Raw genomic sequence first — 20,631 nt, 5'->3', positions numbered from 1 at the left:
TCCAACCTCTCCCCAAATTAAACCCCCCTCACTGCACCTCCAACCACTCCCCAAACTAAACCCCCCTCACTGCACCTCCAACCACTCCCCAAATTAAACCCCCCTCACTGCACCTCCAACCACTCCCCAAATTAAACCCCCCTCACTGCACCTCCAACCACTCCCCAAATTAAACCTCCCTCACTGCACCTCCAACCACTCCCCAAATTAAACCCCCCTCACTGCACCTCCAACCACTCCCCAAATTAAACCCCCCTCACTGCACCTCCAACCTCTCCCCAAATTAAACCCCCCTCACTGCACCTCCAACCACTCCCCAAACTAAACCCCCCTCACTGCACCTCCAACCACTCCCCAAATTAAACCCCCCTCACTGCACCTCCAACCACTCCCCAAATTAAACCCCCCTCACTGCACCTCCAACCGCTCCCCAAATTAAACCCCCCTCACTGCACCTCCAACCACTCCCCAAATTAAACCCCCCTCACTGCACCTCCAACCTCTCCCCAAATTAAACCCCCCTCACTGCACCCCCAACCACTCCCCAAATTAAAACCCCCTCACTGCACCTCCAACCACTCCCCAAATTAAACCCCCCTCACTGCACCTCCAACCACTCCCCAAATTATACCCCCCTCACTGCACCTCCAACCTCTCCCCAAATTAAACCCCCTCACTGCACCTCCAACCACTCCCCAAATTATACCCCCCTCACTGCACCTCCAACCTCTCCCCAAATTAAACCCCCCTCACTGCACCTCCAACCTCTCCCCAAATTAAACCCCCCTCACTGCACCTCCACCCACTCCCCAAATTATACCCCCCTCACTGCACCTCCAACCTCTCCCCAAATTAAACCCCCCTCACTGCACCTCCAACCTCTCCCCAAATTAAACCCCCCTCACTGAACCTCCAACCTCTCCCCAAATTAAACCCCCCTCACTGCACCTCCAACCACTCCCCAAATTAAACCCCCCTCACTGCACCTCCAACCGCTCCCCAAATTAAACCCCCCTCACTGCACCTCCAACCACTCCCCAAATTAAACCCCCCTCACTGCACCTCCAACCACTCCCGAAATTGAACCCCCCTCACTGCACCTCCAACCACTCCCCAAATTAAACCCCCCTCACTGCACCTCCAACCTCTCCCCAAATTAAACCCCCCTCACTGCACCTCCAACCTCTCCCCAAATTAAACCCCCCTCACTGCACCTCCAACCTCTCCCCAAATTAAACCCCCCTCACTGCACCTCCAACCTCTCCCCAAATTAAACCCCCCTCACTGCACCCCCAACCACTCCCCAAATTAAACCCCCCTCACTGCACCTCCAACCTCTCCCCAAATTAAACCCCCCTCACTGCACCCCCAACCACTCCCCAAATTAAACCCCCCTCACTGCACCTCCAACCACTCCCCAAATTAAACCCCTTTCACTGCACCTCCAACCTCTCCCCAAATTAAACCCCCCTCACTGCACCTCCAACCTCTCCCCAAATTAAACCCCCCTCACTGCACCCCCAACCACTCCCCAAATTAAACCCCCCTCACTGCACCTCCAACCACTCCCCAAACTAAACCCCCCTCACTGCACCTCCAACCACTCCCCAAATTAAACCCCCCTCACTGCACCTCCAACCACTCCCCAAATTAAACCCCCCTCACTGCACCTCCAACCACTCCCCAAATTAAACCCCCCTCACTGCACCTCCAACCACTCCCCAAATTAAACCCCCCTCACTGCACCTCCAACCACTCCCCAAATTAAACCCCCCTCACTGCACCTCCAACCTCTCCCCAAATTAAACCCCCCTCACTGCACCCCCAACCACTCCCCAAATTAAACCCCCCTCACTGCACCTCCAACCACTACCCAAACTAAACCCCCCTCACTGCACCTCCAACCACTCCCCAAATTAAACCCCCCTCACTGCACCTCCAACCACTCCCCAAATTAAACCCCCCTCACTGCACCTCCAACCACTCCCGAAATTAAACCCCCCTCACTGCACCTCCAACCACTCCCCAAATTAAACCCCCCTCACTGCACCTCCAACCTCTCCCCAAATTAAACCCCCCTCACTGCACCTCCAACCACTCCCCAAACTAAACCCCCCTCACTGCACCTCCAACCACTCCCCAAATTAAACCCCCCTCACTGCACCTCCAACCACTCCCCAAATTAAACCCCCCTCACTGCACCTCCAACCACTCCCCAAATTAAACCTCCCTCACTGCACCTCCAACAACTCCCCAAATTAAACCCCCCTCACTGCACCTCCAACCACTCCCCAAATTAAACCCCCCTCACTGCACCTCCAACCTCTCCCCAAATTAAACCCCCCTCACTGCACCTCCAACCACTCCCCAAATTAAACCCCCCTCACTGCACCTCCAACCACTCCCCAAACTAAACCCCCCTCACTGCACCTCCAACCACTCCCCAAATTAAACCCCCCTCACTGCACCTCCAACCACTCCCCAAATTAAACCCCCCTCACTGCACCTCCAACCGCTCCCCAAATTAAACCCCCCTCACTGCACCTCCAACCACTCCCCAAATTAAACCCCCCTCACTGCACCTCCAACCACTCCCGAAATTAAACCCCCCTCACTGCACCTCCAACCTCTCCCCAAATTAAACCCCCCTCACTGCACCCCCAACCACTCCCCAAATTAAACCCCCCTCACTGCACCTCCAACCACTCCCCAAATTAAACCCCCCTCACTGCACCTCCAACCTCTCCCCAAATTAAACCCCCCTCACTGCACCTCCAACCACTCCCCAAATTAAACCCCCCTCACTGCACCTCCAACCACTCCCCAAATTAAACCCCCCTCACTGCACCTCCAACCGCTCCCCAAATTAAACCCCCCTCACTGCACCTCCAACCACTCCCCAAATTAAACCCCCCTCACTGCACCTCCAACCACTCCCCAAATTAAACCCCCCTCACTGCACCTCCAACCACTCCCCAAATTAAACCCCCCTCACTGCACCTCCAACCTCTCCCCAAACTAAATCCCCCTCACTGCACCTCCAACCCCCCCATCTCTCCCCTTCCCCCCTCTCTCTCTCCCCCCCCCGTACCTCCGCTTGGAGGAAATCCCCCCCGTACCTCCGCCCCTCCCCCCCCCCCGTACCTCCGCTCGGAGGAAGTCCCCCCCGTACCTCCGCCCCCCCGTACCTCCGCTTGGAGGAAGTCCCCCCCGTACCTCCGCCCCCCCCCCCCAGTACCTCCGCTCTGAGGAAGTCCCCCCCTGTCAGGCTGTGGTAGCGGCTCTTGTTATATTGGACGGTCACGTTACTGCTCACAGATACAGCCTCCGACACCTGGAAGTCACGTGTGGATGACATGTTTTTAGCATGTTCACATGGTGCTTTTAGCATGTCATGGTGTGTTGCAGTGCTGTCAGTGCATGTTGTCAGTGTGTTATGTCGTTGCTGTGACAGTGTGTTGCGTGTCCTTGGCGTGCTCTTAGCATGTCCTTGGTTTACTGTTTACTTGTTATTGGGAAGGCATTGACAGGTTGTTGACATGAGATTACCATGTAGTTGTCATGACGCTGGTGTGTTATTGGCATGTTAGTGTGTTGTTGGCGTGTTTCTGTACTGCAGGTTACCTCCTGGGTCCGTGTGAGTCTCAGCTCCCCCTTTACATGTATGTGAGTCACGTTCAGTCCCTGCACACTGCACTGGAACACCTGGGGATGACATCACAGTGTGACATCAGCGTGACATCACAGCCCTCTTAGCCAGAGAGATATAATATGACATCTTACCCGGTTTGCTTCCTGTAGCTTCTGATTGTGTCCCTGAGCGACCCCGACACCACTCACTGCAACACAACTCACCCCGGGGTCCTGACAGGAAGGCAGAGGTTACACAACTACACACAGATACACACAGTGTCCCTGAGCGACCACGACACCACTCACTGCAACACAACTCACCCCGGGGTCCTGACGGGAAGGCAGAGGTTACACAACTACACACAGATACACACAGAGTCCCTGAGCGACCCCGACACCACTCACTGCAACACAACTCACCCCGGGGTCCTGACGGGAAGGCAGAGGTTACACAACTACACACAGATACACACAGTGTCCCTGAGCGACCCCGACACCACTCACTGCAACACAACTCACCCCGGGGTCCTGACGGGAAGGCAGAGGTTACACAACTACACACAGATACACACAGAGTCCCTGAGCGACCCCGACACCACTCACTGCAACACAACTCACCCCGGGGTCCTGACGGGAAGGCAGAGGTTACACAACTACACACAACTACACACAGTGTCCCTGAGCGACCACGACACCACTCACTGCAACACAACTCACCCCGGGGTCCTGACGGGAAGGCAGAGGTTACACAACTACACACAGATACACACAGTGTCCCTGAGCGACCCCGACACCACTCACTGCAACACAACTCACCCCGGGGGCCTGACGGGAAGGCAGAGGTTACACAACTACACACAGATACACACAGTGTCCCTGAGCGACCCCGACACCACTCACTGCAACACAACTCACCCCGGGGTCCTGACGGGAAGGCAGAGGTTACACAACTACACACAGATACACACAGTGTTCCTGAGAGACCCCGACACCACTCACTGCAACACAACTCACCCCGGGGTCCTGACGGGAAGGCAGAGGTTACACAACTACACACAGATAAACAACTACCCACAGATACACAACTACACACAACTACTGTATACAACTACACACAGTGTCCCTGAGAGACCCCGACACCACTCACTGCAACACAACTCACCCCGGGGTCCTGACGGGAAGGCAGAGGTTACACAACTACACACAGATACACACAGTGTTCCTGAGAGACCCCGACACCACTCACTGCAACACAACTCACCCCGGGGTCCTGACGGGAAGGCAGAGGTTACACAACTACACACAGATACACACAGAGTCCCTGAGCGACCCTGACACCACTCACTGCAACACAACTCACCCCGGGGTCCTGACGGGATGGCAGAGGTTACACAACTACACACAGTGTCCCTGAGAGACCCCGACACCACTCACTGCAACACAACTCACCCCGGGGTCCTGACGGGAAGGCAGAGGTTACACAACTACACACAGACAAACAACTACCCACAGATACACAACTACACACAACTACTGTATACAACTACACACAGTGTCCCTGAGAGACCCCGACACCACTCACTGCAACACAACTCACCCCGGGGTCCTAACGGGAAGGCAGAGGTTACACAACTACACACAGATACACACAGTGTCCCTGAGCGACCCCGACACCACTCACTGCAACACAACTCACCCCGGGGTCCTGACGGGAAGGCAGAGGTTACACAACCACACACAGATACACACAGTGTCCCTGAGCGACCCCGACACCACTCACTGCAACACAACTCACCCCGGGGTCCTGACGGGAAGGCAGAGGTTACACAACTACACACAGATACACACAGTGTCCCTGAGAGACCCCGACACCACTCACTGCAACACAACTCACCCTGGGGTCCTGACGGGAAGGCAGAGGTTACACAACTACACACAGATAAACAACTACCCACAGATACACAACTACACACAACTACTGTATACAACTACACGCAGCTACACACAGATACACAACTACACACAGTGTCCCTGAGAGACCCCGATACAACTACATACAGATACACAACTACAAACAGCTACACAACTACACACAGATACACACAGTGTCCCTGAGATACCCAACACCACTCACTGCAACACAACTCACCCCGGGGTCCTGACGGGAAGGCAGAGGTTACACAACTACACACAGATAAACAACTACCCACAGATACACAACTACACACAACTACTGTATACAACTACACGCAGCTACACACAGATACACAACTACACAGTGTCCCTGAGAGACCCCGATACAACTACACACAGATACACAACTACAAACAGCTACACAACTACACACAGATACACACAGTGTCCCTGAGATACCCAACACCACTCACTGCAACACAACTCACCCCGGGGTCCTGACGGGAAGGCAGAGGTTACACAACTACACACAGATACACAGCTACACAATTACACACAACTACACGCAGCTACTGTATAAAACTACACGCAGCTACACACAGACACACAACTACACACAGTGTCCCTGAGAGACCCTGACACAACTACACACAGATACACAGCTACACAATTACACACAACTACATGCAGCTACTGTATACAACTACACGCAGCTACACACAGATACACACAGACACACAACTACACACAGTGTCCCTGAGAGACCCCGACACCACTCACTGCAACACAACTCACCCCGGGGTCCTGACGGGAAGGCAGAGGTTACACAACTACACACAGATACACACAGTGTCCCTGAGCGACCCCGACACCACTCACTGCAACACAACTCACCCCGGGGTCCTGACGGGAAGGCAGAGGTTACACAACTACACACAGATACACACAGTGTTCCTGAGCGACCCCGACACCACTCACTGCAACACAACTCACCCCGGGGTCCTGACGGGAAGGCAGAGGTTACACAACTACACACAGATACACACAGTGTTCCTGAGCGACCCCGACACCACTCACTGCAACACAACTCACCCCGGGGTCCTGACGGGAAGGCAGAGGTTACACAACTACACACAGATACACACAGTGTTCCTGAGCGACCCCGACACCACTCACTGCAACACAACTCACCCCGGGGTCCTGACGGGAAGGCAGAGGTTACACAACTACACACAGATACACACAGTGTTCCTGAGCGACCCCGACACCACTCACTGCAACACAACTCACCCCGGGGTCCTGACGGGAAGGCAGAGGTTACACAACTACACACAGATAAACAACTACCCACAGATACACAACTACTGTATACAACTACACGCAGCTGCACACAGATACACAACTACACACAATGTCCCTGAGAGACCCCGATACAACTACATACAGATACACAACTACAAACAGCTACACAACTACACACAGATACACACAGTGTCCCTGAGATACCCAACACCACTCACTGCAACACAACTCACCCCGGGGTCCTGACGGGAAGGCAGAGGTTACACAACTACACACAGATAAACAACTACCCACAGATACACAACTACACACAACTACTGTATACAACTACACGCAGCTACACACAGATACACAACTACACACAGTGTCCCTGAGAGACCCCGATACAACTACATACAGATACACAACTACAAACAGCTACACAACTACACACAGATACACACAGTGTCCCTGAGATACCCAACACCACTCACTGCAACACAACTCACCCCGGGGTCCTGACGGGAAGGCAGAGGTTACACAACTACACACAGATAAACAACTACCCACAGATACACAACTACACACAACTACTGTATACAACTACACGCAGCTACACACAGATACACAACTACACAGTGTTCCTGAGAGACCCCGATACAACTACACACAGATACACAACTACAAACAGCTACACAACTACACACAGATACACACAGTGTCCCTGAGATACCCAACACCACTCACTGCAACACAACTCACCCCGGGGTCCTGACGGGAAGGCAGAGGTTACACAACTACACACAGATACACAGCTACACAATTACACACAACTACACGCAGCTACTGTATAAAACTACACGCAGCTACACACAGACACACAACTACACACAGTGTCCCTGAGAGACCCTGACACAACTACACACAGATACACAGCTACACAATTACACACAACTACATGCAGCTACTGTATACAACTACACGCAGCTACACACAGATACACACAGACACACAACTACACACAGTGTCCCTGAGAGACCCCGACACCACTCACTGCAACACAACTCACCCCGGGGTCCTGACGGGAAGGCAGAGGTTACACAACTACACACAGATACACACAGTGTTCCTGAGAGACCCCGACACCACTCACTGCAACACAACTCACTCCGGGGTCCTGACGGGAAGGCAGAGGTTACACAACTACACACAGATACACACAGTGTTCCTGAGCGACCCCGACACCACTCACTGCAACACAACTCACTCCGGGGTCCTGACGGGAAGGCAGAGGTTACACAACTACACACAGATACACACAGTGTCCCTGAGCGACCCCGACACCACTCACTGCAACACAACTCACTCCGGGGTCCTGACGGGAAGGCAGAACTGTGACTGATTCCTCTAGCAGCCGGGGGAATAGTTCCTCCAGCACAGAGGGGACTCAGGATGCTCAGATGCAAAGAAAGTTTGTGGTGGTAGGGGACTCCATTATTAGGAAGGTAGATAGGGCAATCTGTTGCCAGGACCGCATGAACCGAACAGTTTGTTGTCTCCCGGGTGCTCGGGTTCGGCACATTGCGGATCGGGTAGACAGATTGTTGGGGGGGGGCTGGGATTGACCCGGCGGTCTTGGTACACATTGGAACCAATGACAAAGTAAGAGACAGATGGAGGGTCCTAAAAAATGATTACAGGGATCTAGGCCAAAAGCTTAAGCCAAGGACCTCCAAGGTAGTATTTTCTGAAATACTACCAGTGCCATGCGCTACCGCAGGGAGACAGTCAGAGATCAGGGAGGTTAATGCATGGCTAAGAAAGTGGTGCAGGAAGGAGGGGTTTGGGTTTTTAGAGCACTGGGACTCCTTTTCTGAGAAGTGCCATCTATATTCTAGGGACGGATTGCACCTCAATGAAGAGGGATCTTCTGTGCTAGGGGGGAGAATGCTAAAAAGGTTGGAGGAGATTTTAAACTAGGATGGAGGGGGGAGGGGAATGAAACAGGTAATTAACTAAATGGAATAGATGAGGATACAAGGTGGTATGGAGGTAGAATGGGGGCAAGTGCAAGTTTGACAAGCAGTGAGACACCCATAGTAAATACAGATAATACTAGAAAACTTCTAAAGACTAAACCAAGTGGGAGCAGAAAGGAAGGAGCAGATAAGATAATAGTACAGGCTGAAAAAAAACTTAAATGCATGCTTGCTAATGCAAGAAGCCTGACAGATAAAATGGGGGAGCTTGAATTAATAGCTGCAAGGGAGCAGTATGATATCATAGGCATTACTGAAACATGGTGGGATGAAACTCATGACTGGACCGTTAATTTAGAGGGTTATTCTCTTTTTTTCGGAAGGATCGAACAAATAGAAGGGGAGGTGGAGTATGTCTATATGTTAAACCGGATCTAAAACCTATTATAAGGGATGATGTCTATGAAGGGAATGATGAAAATGTAGAGACCTTGTGGATAGAAATTAGCAGTGGAGGTAAAAGTATAAAGAAAATGTTTGTGGGAATATGCTATAAACCACCAAATATCTGTGAGATTGAGGAAGCTAAAATACTTTTGCAATTGGAGAAGGCATCAAAACTGGGTCATATTTGCATAATGGGGATTTTAATTATCCAGACATAGACTGGGGCAATGAGATTAGCGTTACAACAAAAGGGATCAGGTTTTTGGGGGTGCTTAAAGACAATTATATGACCCAAATTATTGAGGAACCAACCAGGAGAGGGGCAGTACTGGATTTGGTCATATCAAACAATGTAGAAGTAATAACAAATATTCAAGTTCTGGAACATTAGGGTAACAGTGATCATAACACGGTCTCATTTGAAATAAAATTATCAAAAACAGATTACTTGGGTTCAACAAAGACCTTAAACGTTAGAAAGGCAGATTTTAATAAACTGAGGTCTAATCTAGTAGTAATACAATGGGATGATGTTTTTGCAGGGAAAATGTGGAAGATAAATGGGCAGTCTTTAAAACATTGTTAGGGGGCGTGGCCAGGAGGCTGATCGGCGTCGTCGCAGGTCCGCTTGGCTCCGCAGAGAGCGACAGGTCGATACAAACCAACGAAAAACAGAAGAAAAAAAACATCCAAAAAGTTGTACAAAGGTCCAGGGGGCAGACGCAGAGTTCAGCGGTTGACTGTATACTATATATTAGGCACTAAAGGTTATGTTCCATGTATGTTTTTTACCGTTTGTTCTTTCCCCTACAGATTACGCCCCAGCCGTGAAATAGCTGAACACTGTTTGCCAACTTCAGCTACTCAATGTTTAAAAAAAAAAAAAGGGGGAGAAGATGAGGCGATGTAAATAACTGTGTGTGATCTCCCGCTCTGAGGTGTGTGACCTCACATACAATGCACCCCGCATTTTATGGGGTGTTTATTCTGTTTTTCTTTTCTAAAGGTTTAGCTGCCAAGCCGGATAAGAATGAATCCCAATATTACTGCTATTTCCGTGGGGAAGGAGGAATTCAAGATAGCTCTTTTTGCGGACGACATTATTAATGACGCTTTCAAAACCTCTTATCTCACTCCCTAACCTTTCCAAGTTTGATCAGAATTTGGTTCTCTTTCGAGTTACAAAGTTAATCACACCAAAGCCCTCGCCCTTAGTTTACACCTCCCTAAAGAGATGGTAAAATTACTCCAACTTAACTTGAAAGTACTGTATATCCAATGTACTTACAAACCAAACCCATCACATGAACTGACTCCATACGAGGACATACACCAGCCCCTCACAAAAAGTATTACCTCCAAGATACACCATAATCTAACCCCTATTAAATGCAACCAAACCCCTGACAAGTATAAATCTCCTGGGAGCGAGATTTAAATACCAGCATGCAGCTCGATATAGGGAAGATATATGGGAAGATATATGGGAAGATATATGGGAAGCCGCCTCCAAAAACTCATCATCTGTTGTGAACAAGGAGAACACCTACAAGCTAATTATTCCTACAAGCTAATTATTCCTACAAGCTAATTATTCCTACAAGCTAATTATTCCTACAAGCTAATTATTCCTACAAGCTAATATTCCTACAAGCAAATATTCCTACAAGCAAATATTCCTACAAGCAAATATTCCTACAAGCTAATATTCCTACAAGCAAATATTCCTACAAGCTAATATTCCTACAAGCAAATATTCCTACAAGCAAATATTCCTACAAGCTAGTATTCCTACAAGCTAATATTCCTACAAGCTAATATTCCTACAAGCAAATATTCCTACAAGCAAATATTCCTACAAGCTAATATTCCTACAAGCAAATATTCCTACAAGCTAATATTCCTACAAACTAATATTCCTACAAGCAAATATTCCTACAAGCTAATATTCCTACAGGCAAATATTCCTACAAGCTAATATTCCTACAAGCTAATATTCCTACAAGCAAATATTCCTACAAGCTAATATTCCTACAAGCAAATATTCCTACAAGCTAATATTCCTACAAGCTAATATTCCTACAAGCAAATATTCCTACAAGCTAATATTCCTACAAGCTAATATTCCTACAAGCAAATATTCCTACAAGCAAATATTCCTACAAGCAAATATTCCTACAAGCAAATATTCCTACAAGCAAATATTCCTACAAGCTAATATTCCTACAAGCTAATATTCCTACAAGCTAATATTCCTACAAGCTAATATTCCTACAAGCAAATATTCCTACAAGCAAATATTCCTACAAGCTAATATTCCTACAAGCAAATATTCCTACAAGCTAATATTCCTACAAGCAAATATTCCTACAAGCTAATATTCCTACAAGCAAATATTCCTACAAGCTAATATTCCTACAAGCTAATATTCCTACAAGCAAATATTCCTACAAGCTAATATTCCTACAAGCTAATATTCCTACAAGCTAATATTCCTACAAGCAAATATTCCTACAAGCTAATATTCCTACAAGCAAATATTCCTACAAGCTAATATTCCTACAAGCTAATATTCCTACAAGCTAATATTCCTACAAGCTAATATTCCTACAAGCAAATATTCCTACAAGCTAATATTCCTACAAGCTAATATTCCTACAAGCTAATATTCCTACAAGCTAATATTCCTACAAGCTAATATTCCTACAAGCAAATATTCCTACAAGCTAATATTCCTACAAGCAAATATTCCTACAAGCTAATATTCCTACAAGCTAATATTCCTACAAGCTAATATTCCTACAAGCAAATATTCCTACAAGCTAATATTCCTACAAGCTAATATTCCTACAAGCTAATATTCCTACAAGCTAATATTCCTACAAGCTAATATTCCTACAAGCTAATATTCCTACAAGCTAATATTCCTACAAGCTAATATTCCTACAAGCTAATATTCCTACAAGCTAATATTCCTACAAGCAAATATTCCTACAAGCTAATATTCCTACAAGCAAATATTCCTACAAGCTAATATTCCTACAAGCTAATATTCCTACAAGCAAATATTCCTACAAGCTAATATTCCTACAAGCTAATATTCCTACAAGCTAATATTCCTACAAGCAAATATTCCTACAAGCTAATATTCCTACAAGCTAATATTCCTACAAGCAAATATTCCTACAAGCTAATATTCCTACAAGCTAATATTCCTACAAGCTAATATTCCTACAAGCAAATATTCCTACAAGCTAATATTCCTACAAGCAAATATTCCTACAAGCTAATATTCCTACAAGCTAATATTCCTACAAGCTAATATTCCTACAAGCTAATATTCCTACAAGCAAATATTCCTACAAGCTAATATTCCTACAAGCTAATATTCCTACAAGCTAATATTCCTACAAGCAAACCGTGTTATTACCAGATTGTAAGTATCAATGTAACCCCCCCGCCCCGTCCCTTTTATCTTTTTTATGTATCCCTTCTCTTTAAAAAGACCAATAAAAATTCAAGTAATAAAAAAAAAACATTGTTAGAAAAGCACACTTATCAGTGTATACCCTTGGGTAATAAGTATAAAAGAAATAAGTCAAAACCAATGTGGCTAAATAAACAGGTAGGGGAGGAAATGGACAAGAAGAGGAAGGCGTTTAGATTCTTTAAGTCAGAAGGGACGGAGACATCGTGTCAGAATTATAAGGAATGTAACAAAAATTGTAAAAGGGCAATTAAATTAGCAAAAATGGATAATGAAAAAAGGATTGCAATAGAAAGTAAGGTCAACCCTAAAAAGTTCTTTAAGTACCTTAATAACAAAAAAATGAGAAAAGAAAATATAGGACCCTTTCAGTGTGAGACGGGTAGGCAGATTATTGGAGATAAGGAAAAAGCTGAGGTATTAAACAAATTCTTTGCCTCTGTGTTTACCAGGGAAGAATCAAGTTCAATAGTAGTGCCACAGGAGGAAGCCACAACCTCCATATTAATGACCAATTGGATAACTGAGGAAGAAGTTCATAAGCGGCTTGAAAAAATTAAAGTAAATAAGGCACCTGGCCCCGATGGCATACATCCAAGAGTTCTCAAGGTGTTAAGCTCAGTAACCGCCAAACCATTATATTTAATATTCAAGGAGACCATTTCCACAGGCTCAGTACCACAAGATTGGGGTAAAGCTGATGTGGTGCCTATATTTAAAAAGGGAGCTAGATCACAACCGGGAAATTACAGACCTGTAAGCCTGACTTCAATAGTGGGGAAACTACTTGAAGGTTTAATACGGGATAATATTCAGGAAAACCTAATGGAAAACAAAATTATTAGTAATAGTCAGCATGGATTTATGAAGGATAGATCTTGCCAAACTAACCTCATTTGTTTCTTTGAGGAGGTAAGTAGGAATTTAGACCAGGGTAATGCAGTTGATGTGGTCTACTTAGATTTTGCAAAGGCTTTTAATACGGTTCCACACGAGGTTGGTGTACAAAATAAAGCAAATTGGACTCCGTAATAATATTTGCACCTGGATTGAAAACTGGTTAAAGGACAGACAACAGAGGGTTGTCATAAACGGGACGTTTTCAGGTTGGGCTAAAGTCGTGAGTGGAGTACCTCAGGGATCGGTACTGGGACCCCTGCTTTTTAACTTGTTTATTAATGACCTTGAGGTTGGGATCGAGAGCAAAGTCTCCATCTTTGCTGATGATACTAAATTGTGTAAGGTAATAGAATCAGAGCAGGATGTCATTTCTCTCCAGAAGGACTTGGAGAGACTGGAAACGTGGGCAGGTAAATGGCAGATGAGGTTTAATACAGATAAATGTAAGGTTATGCTTTTGGGAAACAAGAATAAACAGGCGACTTGCAAATTAAATGGAGATATATTGGGGGAATCCTTGATGGAGAAGGATTTAGGAGTGCTTGTAGACAGCAGGCTTAGCAATAGTGCCCAATGTCATGCAGTAGCTGCAAAGGCAAACAAGATCTTATCTTGCATCAAACGGGCAATGGATGGAAGGGAAGTAAACATAATTATGCCCCTTTACAAAGCATTAGTAAGACCGCACCTTGAGTATGGAGTACAATTTTGGGCACCTCTCCCTAGAAAAGACATTCTGGAACTAGAGAGAGTGCAGGGAAGAGCCACCAAATTAATAAAGGGGGTGGACAATCTGATTTATGAGGAGAGGCTAGCTAAATTAGATTTATTTACATTAGAAAAGAGGCGTCTAAGAGGGGATATGATAACTATATACAAATATATTTGGGGACAGTACAAGGAGCTTTCAAATGAACTATTCATCCCAAGGGCAGTACAAAGGACTCAGGGGCCATCCCTTAAGGTTGGAGGAAAAGAGATTTCACCTGCAACAAAGGAAAGGGTTCTTTACAGTAAGGGCAGTTACAATGTGGGATTCATTACCCATGGAGACTGATGGCAGATACAGTAGATTTTAGAAAGGAAAGGTATACAGGGATATACCAAATAAGTATACATGGGAAGGATGTTGATCCAGGGAATAATCTGATTGCCAATTCTTGGAGTCCGGAAGGAATTAATTTTTCCCCTTAATGGGGTTTTTTGTTTGCCTTCCTCTGGATCAATAAGTAAGTATAGATATAGGATAAAGTTTCTGTTGTCTAAATTTAGCAGAGGTTGAACTTGATGGACGTTTGTCTTTTCAACCTCTTCTACTATGTAACTATGTAACTACACACAGATACACAGCTACACCCAAATACACACAGAGTCCCTGAGCGACCCCGACACCACTCACTGCAACACAACTCATCCCGGGGTCCTGACGGGAAGACAGAGGTAACACAACTACACACAGATACACAACTACACACAGATACACACAGTGTCCCTGAGAGACCCCGACAGAACTACACAACACTCACCCCACTGATGTCCCTCACGTCCCATTCCAGCCAATTCGATAGTATCACTGGGATCACCACGGAAATGGTCACTGCGGGGGTCACAGCGTCCGGCTGCAGGTTCCTGATCTGGGCAGTTCAGAGGTCATGGGGTGAGGGCAAGAGGTCAGAGGTTGCAGAGAAAGGTCATAGGGTGAGAGGTCACAGAAAAAAGGGGTCAATGAGTGAGAGGTAAACGGGTGAGAGGTCACAGAGAGGGGCCAGACCATCACTGGGATCCTATTGTCTCCAGGGGAAACAATTTACAAGGTGGAAGGACGGACTGGAGGTCAGAGGTCACCTGGTATCCGTGGGTCAGTTCTCTGCTCTGGAGGACGTTGCTGAAATTGATGTATTTGATAGACTTGGCCAGACTGCGAGGAGAGAGAGAGAGATAAAACCCCTGTGTCTGCCCAGCAACAACACAATACTGCCCCCATGTGCCAGTTGGGGTACTATACCAACCCTGAAATTTAAGGAATCAAACTCAGTTTCAATAAGAACCTTGACAGTGGGATATTCCCGGTTACCCCCTGTATACAACAAATTGCCAATCTTGTGATCTGTTTACCTGTTTTCTGGGCAACAGGGTAACCATACTCCCAGAGTCAAGAAGTGCCTGAACCATCTTACCATTTACCTTTACAAATGCCCAGAGATGGTCATTCAAGGGGACCTCTGGGCCAGGGCCATGCATTGAGACCACAATTACAATTTACACATTTGGGCATATAGTCTGTGTCCCACTTAGAGCCCTTTCATAGCGCTTCATGTCAGCTGTTGCCCTTAGTATATGAGCCAGTGTCGCTGGCGATGTGTGAAGACGGTCGCTGCTCTTCAGGCCCCCTTAAGGCCCCGGACACGCTTACCGCTGGCGTGCTGAGGCGCGCTGAGGCTCAGGGAAAGCGGGTGCTTTCCCTGGCCTTGCGGTTGCTTACCGCACACGCTCTCAGCAGGCCATCAGGGGGCGGTCCGGGGGCGGGCGCGTCACTGGCGCGTCACTGGCCGGGGGCGGGCTAGTGACGTCACGGAGCTGGTTCGCCCTCATTGGCGAACCGCTCACGTGACTGGCCTGTCTCGCCGGCAAGCGGGGGAATTTTAAATTCCCCCAAGACCTGCGCTTCCGCAAGCACGCGGAAGCGCAGGTGAACCCCTACTAAAGCCGCTCTAATTGCGGCTGTAGGTGCTCAGTGCTAAGTGGGAGCGCGCGTCAGCACGCTTCCGCAAGCACGCAGGCAACATGTCCGGGGCCTAACTCTGCTACCCTTTTACTGTCTCTGGTAGAGTCCTGGGTCCTTGGGTTGTGGGGATGCTCCAGGCCTGAGGGTTGCAGGTGCTCCTCTGCCATGACTTACCTCTCTACAAGGGTCACCAGCTCATCTACAGTGTGGGGGTTACTCTGGCTGACCCAACGGCGTAGGGAAGTTGCCTCCAGAACCGGTTCATAACCAACTGTTCCACGATATGGCTTGGTGAGTTGGTCTTGGGTTGCAGCCACTTCCGGGCGAGGTGGATGAGGTCATACATCTGTGACAGGGTGGCTTTGTCTGATGTGAAGGACCATGCGTGGAACCTCTGGACTGGACCAGCAGTGGTTACGCCAAGGCGGTGAGGATCTCCTTTTTTTAACTTCGTATAGTTGTTGGCTTCAGCCGGTTCTAGGTCAAAGTGAGCCTTCTGGGGTTCGCCGCTTAAGAAGGGTGCGATTAGACTGGCCCACTCGGCTTCTGGCCATCCCTCTCTCTGTGCCGTGCGTTCAAAAGTGAGAAGATAGGTTTCAATATCATCTGAGGGCTCCATATTCTGTAGGAAGTGGCTTACCCTGGTCATCTTGGGCCCTGGACCGGCTTCCGCTGGGGCTTTAGCAACAGTCGCTCTCAGGACTGTCGCTCTCAGGACTGTCGCTCTCAGGACTGTCGCTCTCAGGACTGTCGCTCTCAGGACTGTCGCTCTCAGGACTGTCGCTCTCAGGACTGTCGCTCTCCGGATCTCCGGACTGTCTCTCTCCGGACTGTCGCTCTCCGGACTGTCGCTCTCCGGACTGTCGCTCTCCGGACTGTCGCTCTCCGGACTGTCGCTCTCCGGACTGTCGCTCTCCGGACTGTCGCTCTCCGGACTGTCGCTCTCCGGACTGTCGCTCTCCGGACTGTCGCTCTCCGGACTGTCGCTCTCCGGACTGTCGCTCTCCGGACTGTCGCTCTCCGGACTGTCTCTCTAAGGACTGTCTCTCTAAGGACTGTCTCTCTAAGGACTGTCTCTCTAAGGACTGTCTCTCTAAGGACTGTCTCTCTAAGGACTGTCTCTCTAAGGACTGTCTCTCTCCGGACTGTCTCTCTCCGGACTGTCTCTCTCCGGACTGTCTCTCTCCGGACTGTCTCTCTCCGGACTGTCTCTCTCCGGACTGTCTCTCTCCGGACTGTCTCTCTCCGGACTGTCTCTCTCCGGACTGTCTCTCTCCGGACTGTCTCTCTCCGGACTGTCTCTCTCCGGACTGTCTCTCTCCGGACTGTCTCTCTAAGGACTGTCTCTCTAAGGACTGTCTCTCTAAGGACTGTCTCTCTAAGGACTGTCTCTCTAAGGACTGTCTCTCTAAGGACTGTCTCTCTAAGGACTGTCTCTCTCCGGACTGTCTCTCTCCGGACTGTCTCTCTCCGGACTGTCTCTCTCCGGACTGTCTCTCTCCGGACTGTCTCTCTCCGGACTGTCTCTCTCCGGACTGTCTCTCTCCGGACTGTCTCTCTCCGGACTGTCTCTCTCAGGACCCAAAGCGCCTCTCTCAGCAAGTGATTTGTCTCACACTGGGACATTGGCAGCTGTTGAATATTGGCATTAATGTCTGCAACAGTACGTACCAACGCACTCACCATCTGGTTTTACCGGAAAAAAACCTTTTCCTTATAAGTTCTTTCACCCGCAGACCTTTCAGTGTTCTGCCCGCATTCTCCACCTTACAGTATGTGACAAACGGCTTCCTCACGGGGATTTGCCGTCTGTCCGGGACCGCGAGAACACGGTCTTTTAGGGTGAGTAAATTGATGAGACGTAATGCAATATTCCTTTTAGCAGCTTCTGCCTGTTTTATTCAGTCCCAGGCACTGGAAAACGGATACAAAGCAAAACCCTGCTCAACTGAGCAATAACTAAACAAAGAATTTCCCTGGCTAGGGTCGGGCGGCTCCAAGAAAACAAAGTAACAAACTTCACAACACACAGCAGGTATATACATAGGGCTATATGTATTTATATACACAGGTATTCATACACACAGCAGGTATATACATAGGGCTATATATATTTATATACACAGGTATTCACACACACAGCAGGTATATACATAGGGCTATATATATTTATATACACAGGTATTCACACACACAGCAGGTATATACATAGGGCTATATATAATTATATACACAGGTATTCACACACACAGCAGGTATATACATAGGGCTATATGTATTTATATACACAGGTATTCATACACACAGCAGGTATATACATAGGGCTATATATATTTATATACACAGGTATTCATACACACAGCAGGTATATACATAGGGCTATATGTATTTATATACACAGGTATTCATACACACAGCAGGTATATACATAGGGCTATATATATTTATATACACAGGTATTCATACACACAGCAGGTATATACATAGGGCTATATATATTTATATACACAGGTATTCATACACACAGCAGGTATATACATAGGGCTGTATATATAAACACACCACATACAGCAGGTATATACATAGGGCTGTGCATATATACACAAAGCAAGCATATACACAGGGCTGTATAGACACACACACACACACACACACACAGTATACAGACCCTTTGGTGATCACATTGATTGGATACAGGACCGGGATGTCTCGTCTCGCCGTGTTATTAGAGAATGTCTCGTTTCTCTCGTTGTCACTGAGAAAAAGAGGATGAGCAGATTTATGTGTGCCGACTGTCTCTCCCTCTGTGCCGACTGTCTCTCCCTCTGTGCCGACTGTCTCTCCCTCTGTGCCGACTGTCTCTCCCTCTGTGCCGACTGTCTCTCCCTCTGTGCCGGCTGTCTCTCCCTCTGTGCCGGCTGTCTCTCCCTCTGTGCCGGCTGTCTCTCCCTCTGTGCCGGCTGTCTCTCCCTCTGTGCCGACTGTCTCTCCCTCTGTGCCGGCTGTCTCTCCCTCTGTGCCGACTGTCTCTCCCTCTGTGCCGACTATCTCTCTCTCTCTGTCTTTTTCTCTTTAAACCGACCGTCTCTCTCTCTTTTTCTCTCTCTGCTGAACATCTCTTTCTCTCTCAGCTGACCGCCTCTGTCTCTCTGTCTCTGGAACACACACTCTCTCTCCCACTCTGCCAGCTGTCTCTTATTTTCTCCGCCAACTTTCCCTGTCTGGTTGTCTCTGACTACATGCCTTCTCTATCCTTGAATCTCTCAGTCTCTGGTAGGTCTCGCTCTCTCCCTGTCTCTCACAGTCTCTGGTAGCTCTCTCCCTGTCTCTCACAGTCTCTGGTAGCTCTCTCCCTGTCTCTCTCAGTGTCTGGTAGGTCTCGCTCTCTCCCTGTCTCTCTCAGTCTCTGGTAGCTCTCGCTCTCTCCCTGTCTCTCTCAGTCTCTGGTAGCTCTCGCTCTCTCCCTGTCTCTTACAGTCTCTGGTAGCTCTCGCTCTCTCCCTGTCTCTCACAGTCTCTGGTAGCTCTCTCCCTGTCTCTCTCAGTGTCTGGTAGCTCTCGCTCTCTCCCTGTCTCTCTCAGTCTCTGGTAGCTCTCGCTCTCTCCCTGTCTCTCTCAGTCTCTGGTAGCTCTCGCTCTCTCCCTGTCTCTCTCAGTCTCTGGTAGCTCTCGCTCTCTCCCTGTCTCTCTCAGTCTCTGGTAGCTCTCGCTCTCTCCCTGTCTCTCTCAGTCTCTGGTAGCTCTCGCTCTCTCCCTGTCTCTCACAGTCTCTGGTAGCTCTCACTCTCTCCCTGTCTCTCTCAGTCTCTGGTAGCTCTCGCTCTCTCCCTGTCTCTTACAGTCTCTGGTAGCTCTCGCTCTCTCCCTGTCTCTCACAGTCTCTGGTAGCTCTCGCTCTCTCCCTGTCTCTCTCAGTCTCTGGTAGCTCTCGCTCTCTATCTGTCTCTCACAGTCTCTGGTAGCTCTCGCTCTCTCCCTGTCTCTCTCAGTCTCTGGTAGCTCTCGCTCTCTCCCTGTCTCTCTCAGTCTCTGGTAGCTCTCGCTCTCTCCCTGTCTCTCTGTCTCTGGTAGCTCTCGCTCTCTCCCTGTCTCTCTCAGTCTCTGGTAGCTCTCGCTCTCTCCCTGTCTCTCTCAGTCTCTGGTAGCTCTCGCTCTCTATCTGTCTCTCACAGTCTCTGCTAGCTCTCGCTCTCTTCCTTTCTCTCACAGTCTCTGGTAGCGCTCGCTCTCTGGCTGTGCGCACATTCTCTGTCCCTCAGTGCAGT

The 20,631-nt window shown here is 48.3% G+C and overlaps 1 protein-coding gene across 1 annotated transcript in view; it reads right to left on the bottom strand.

The window, feature by feature from the left end:
• Window positions 1-20,631, bottom strand: part of LOC142486784 (integrin alpha-L-like) — a 92,209-nt gene that overhangs the window by 6,651 nt on the left and 64,927 nt on the right. Inside the window, exons 16-21 of the mRNA XM_075585238.1 lie at window positions 19,035-19,121; window positions 15,487-15,559; window positions 15,168-15,275; window positions 3,784-3,864; window positions 3,625-3,705; window positions 3,239-3,334 (exon numbers count right to left, since the gene is read on the bottom strand). Coding sequence (XP_075441353.1) covers window positions 3,239-3,334; window positions 3,625-3,705; window positions 3,784-3,864; window positions 15,168-15,275; window positions 15,487-15,559; window positions 19,035-19,121 — 526 coding nt within the window. The remainder of the gene's footprint in view (window positions 1-3,238; window positions 3,335-3,624; window positions 3,706-3,783; window positions 3,865-15,167; window positions 15,276-15,486; window positions 15,560-19,034; window positions 19,122-20,631) is intronic.

This window comes from Ascaphus truei, unplaced genomic scaffold, assembly GCF_040206685.1.
Source record: "Ascaphus truei isolate aAscTru1 unplaced genomic scaffold, aAscTru1.hap1 HAP1_SCAFFOLD_990, whole genome shotgun sequence".
Classification (NCBI taxonomy): Eukaryota; Metazoa; Chordata; class Amphibia; order Anura; family Ascaphidae; genus Ascaphus; species Ascaphus truei.
The sequence above is the reverse complement of the archived record's forward strand: the minus strand, read 5'-3'. Positions and strand labels throughout refer to the sequence as shown.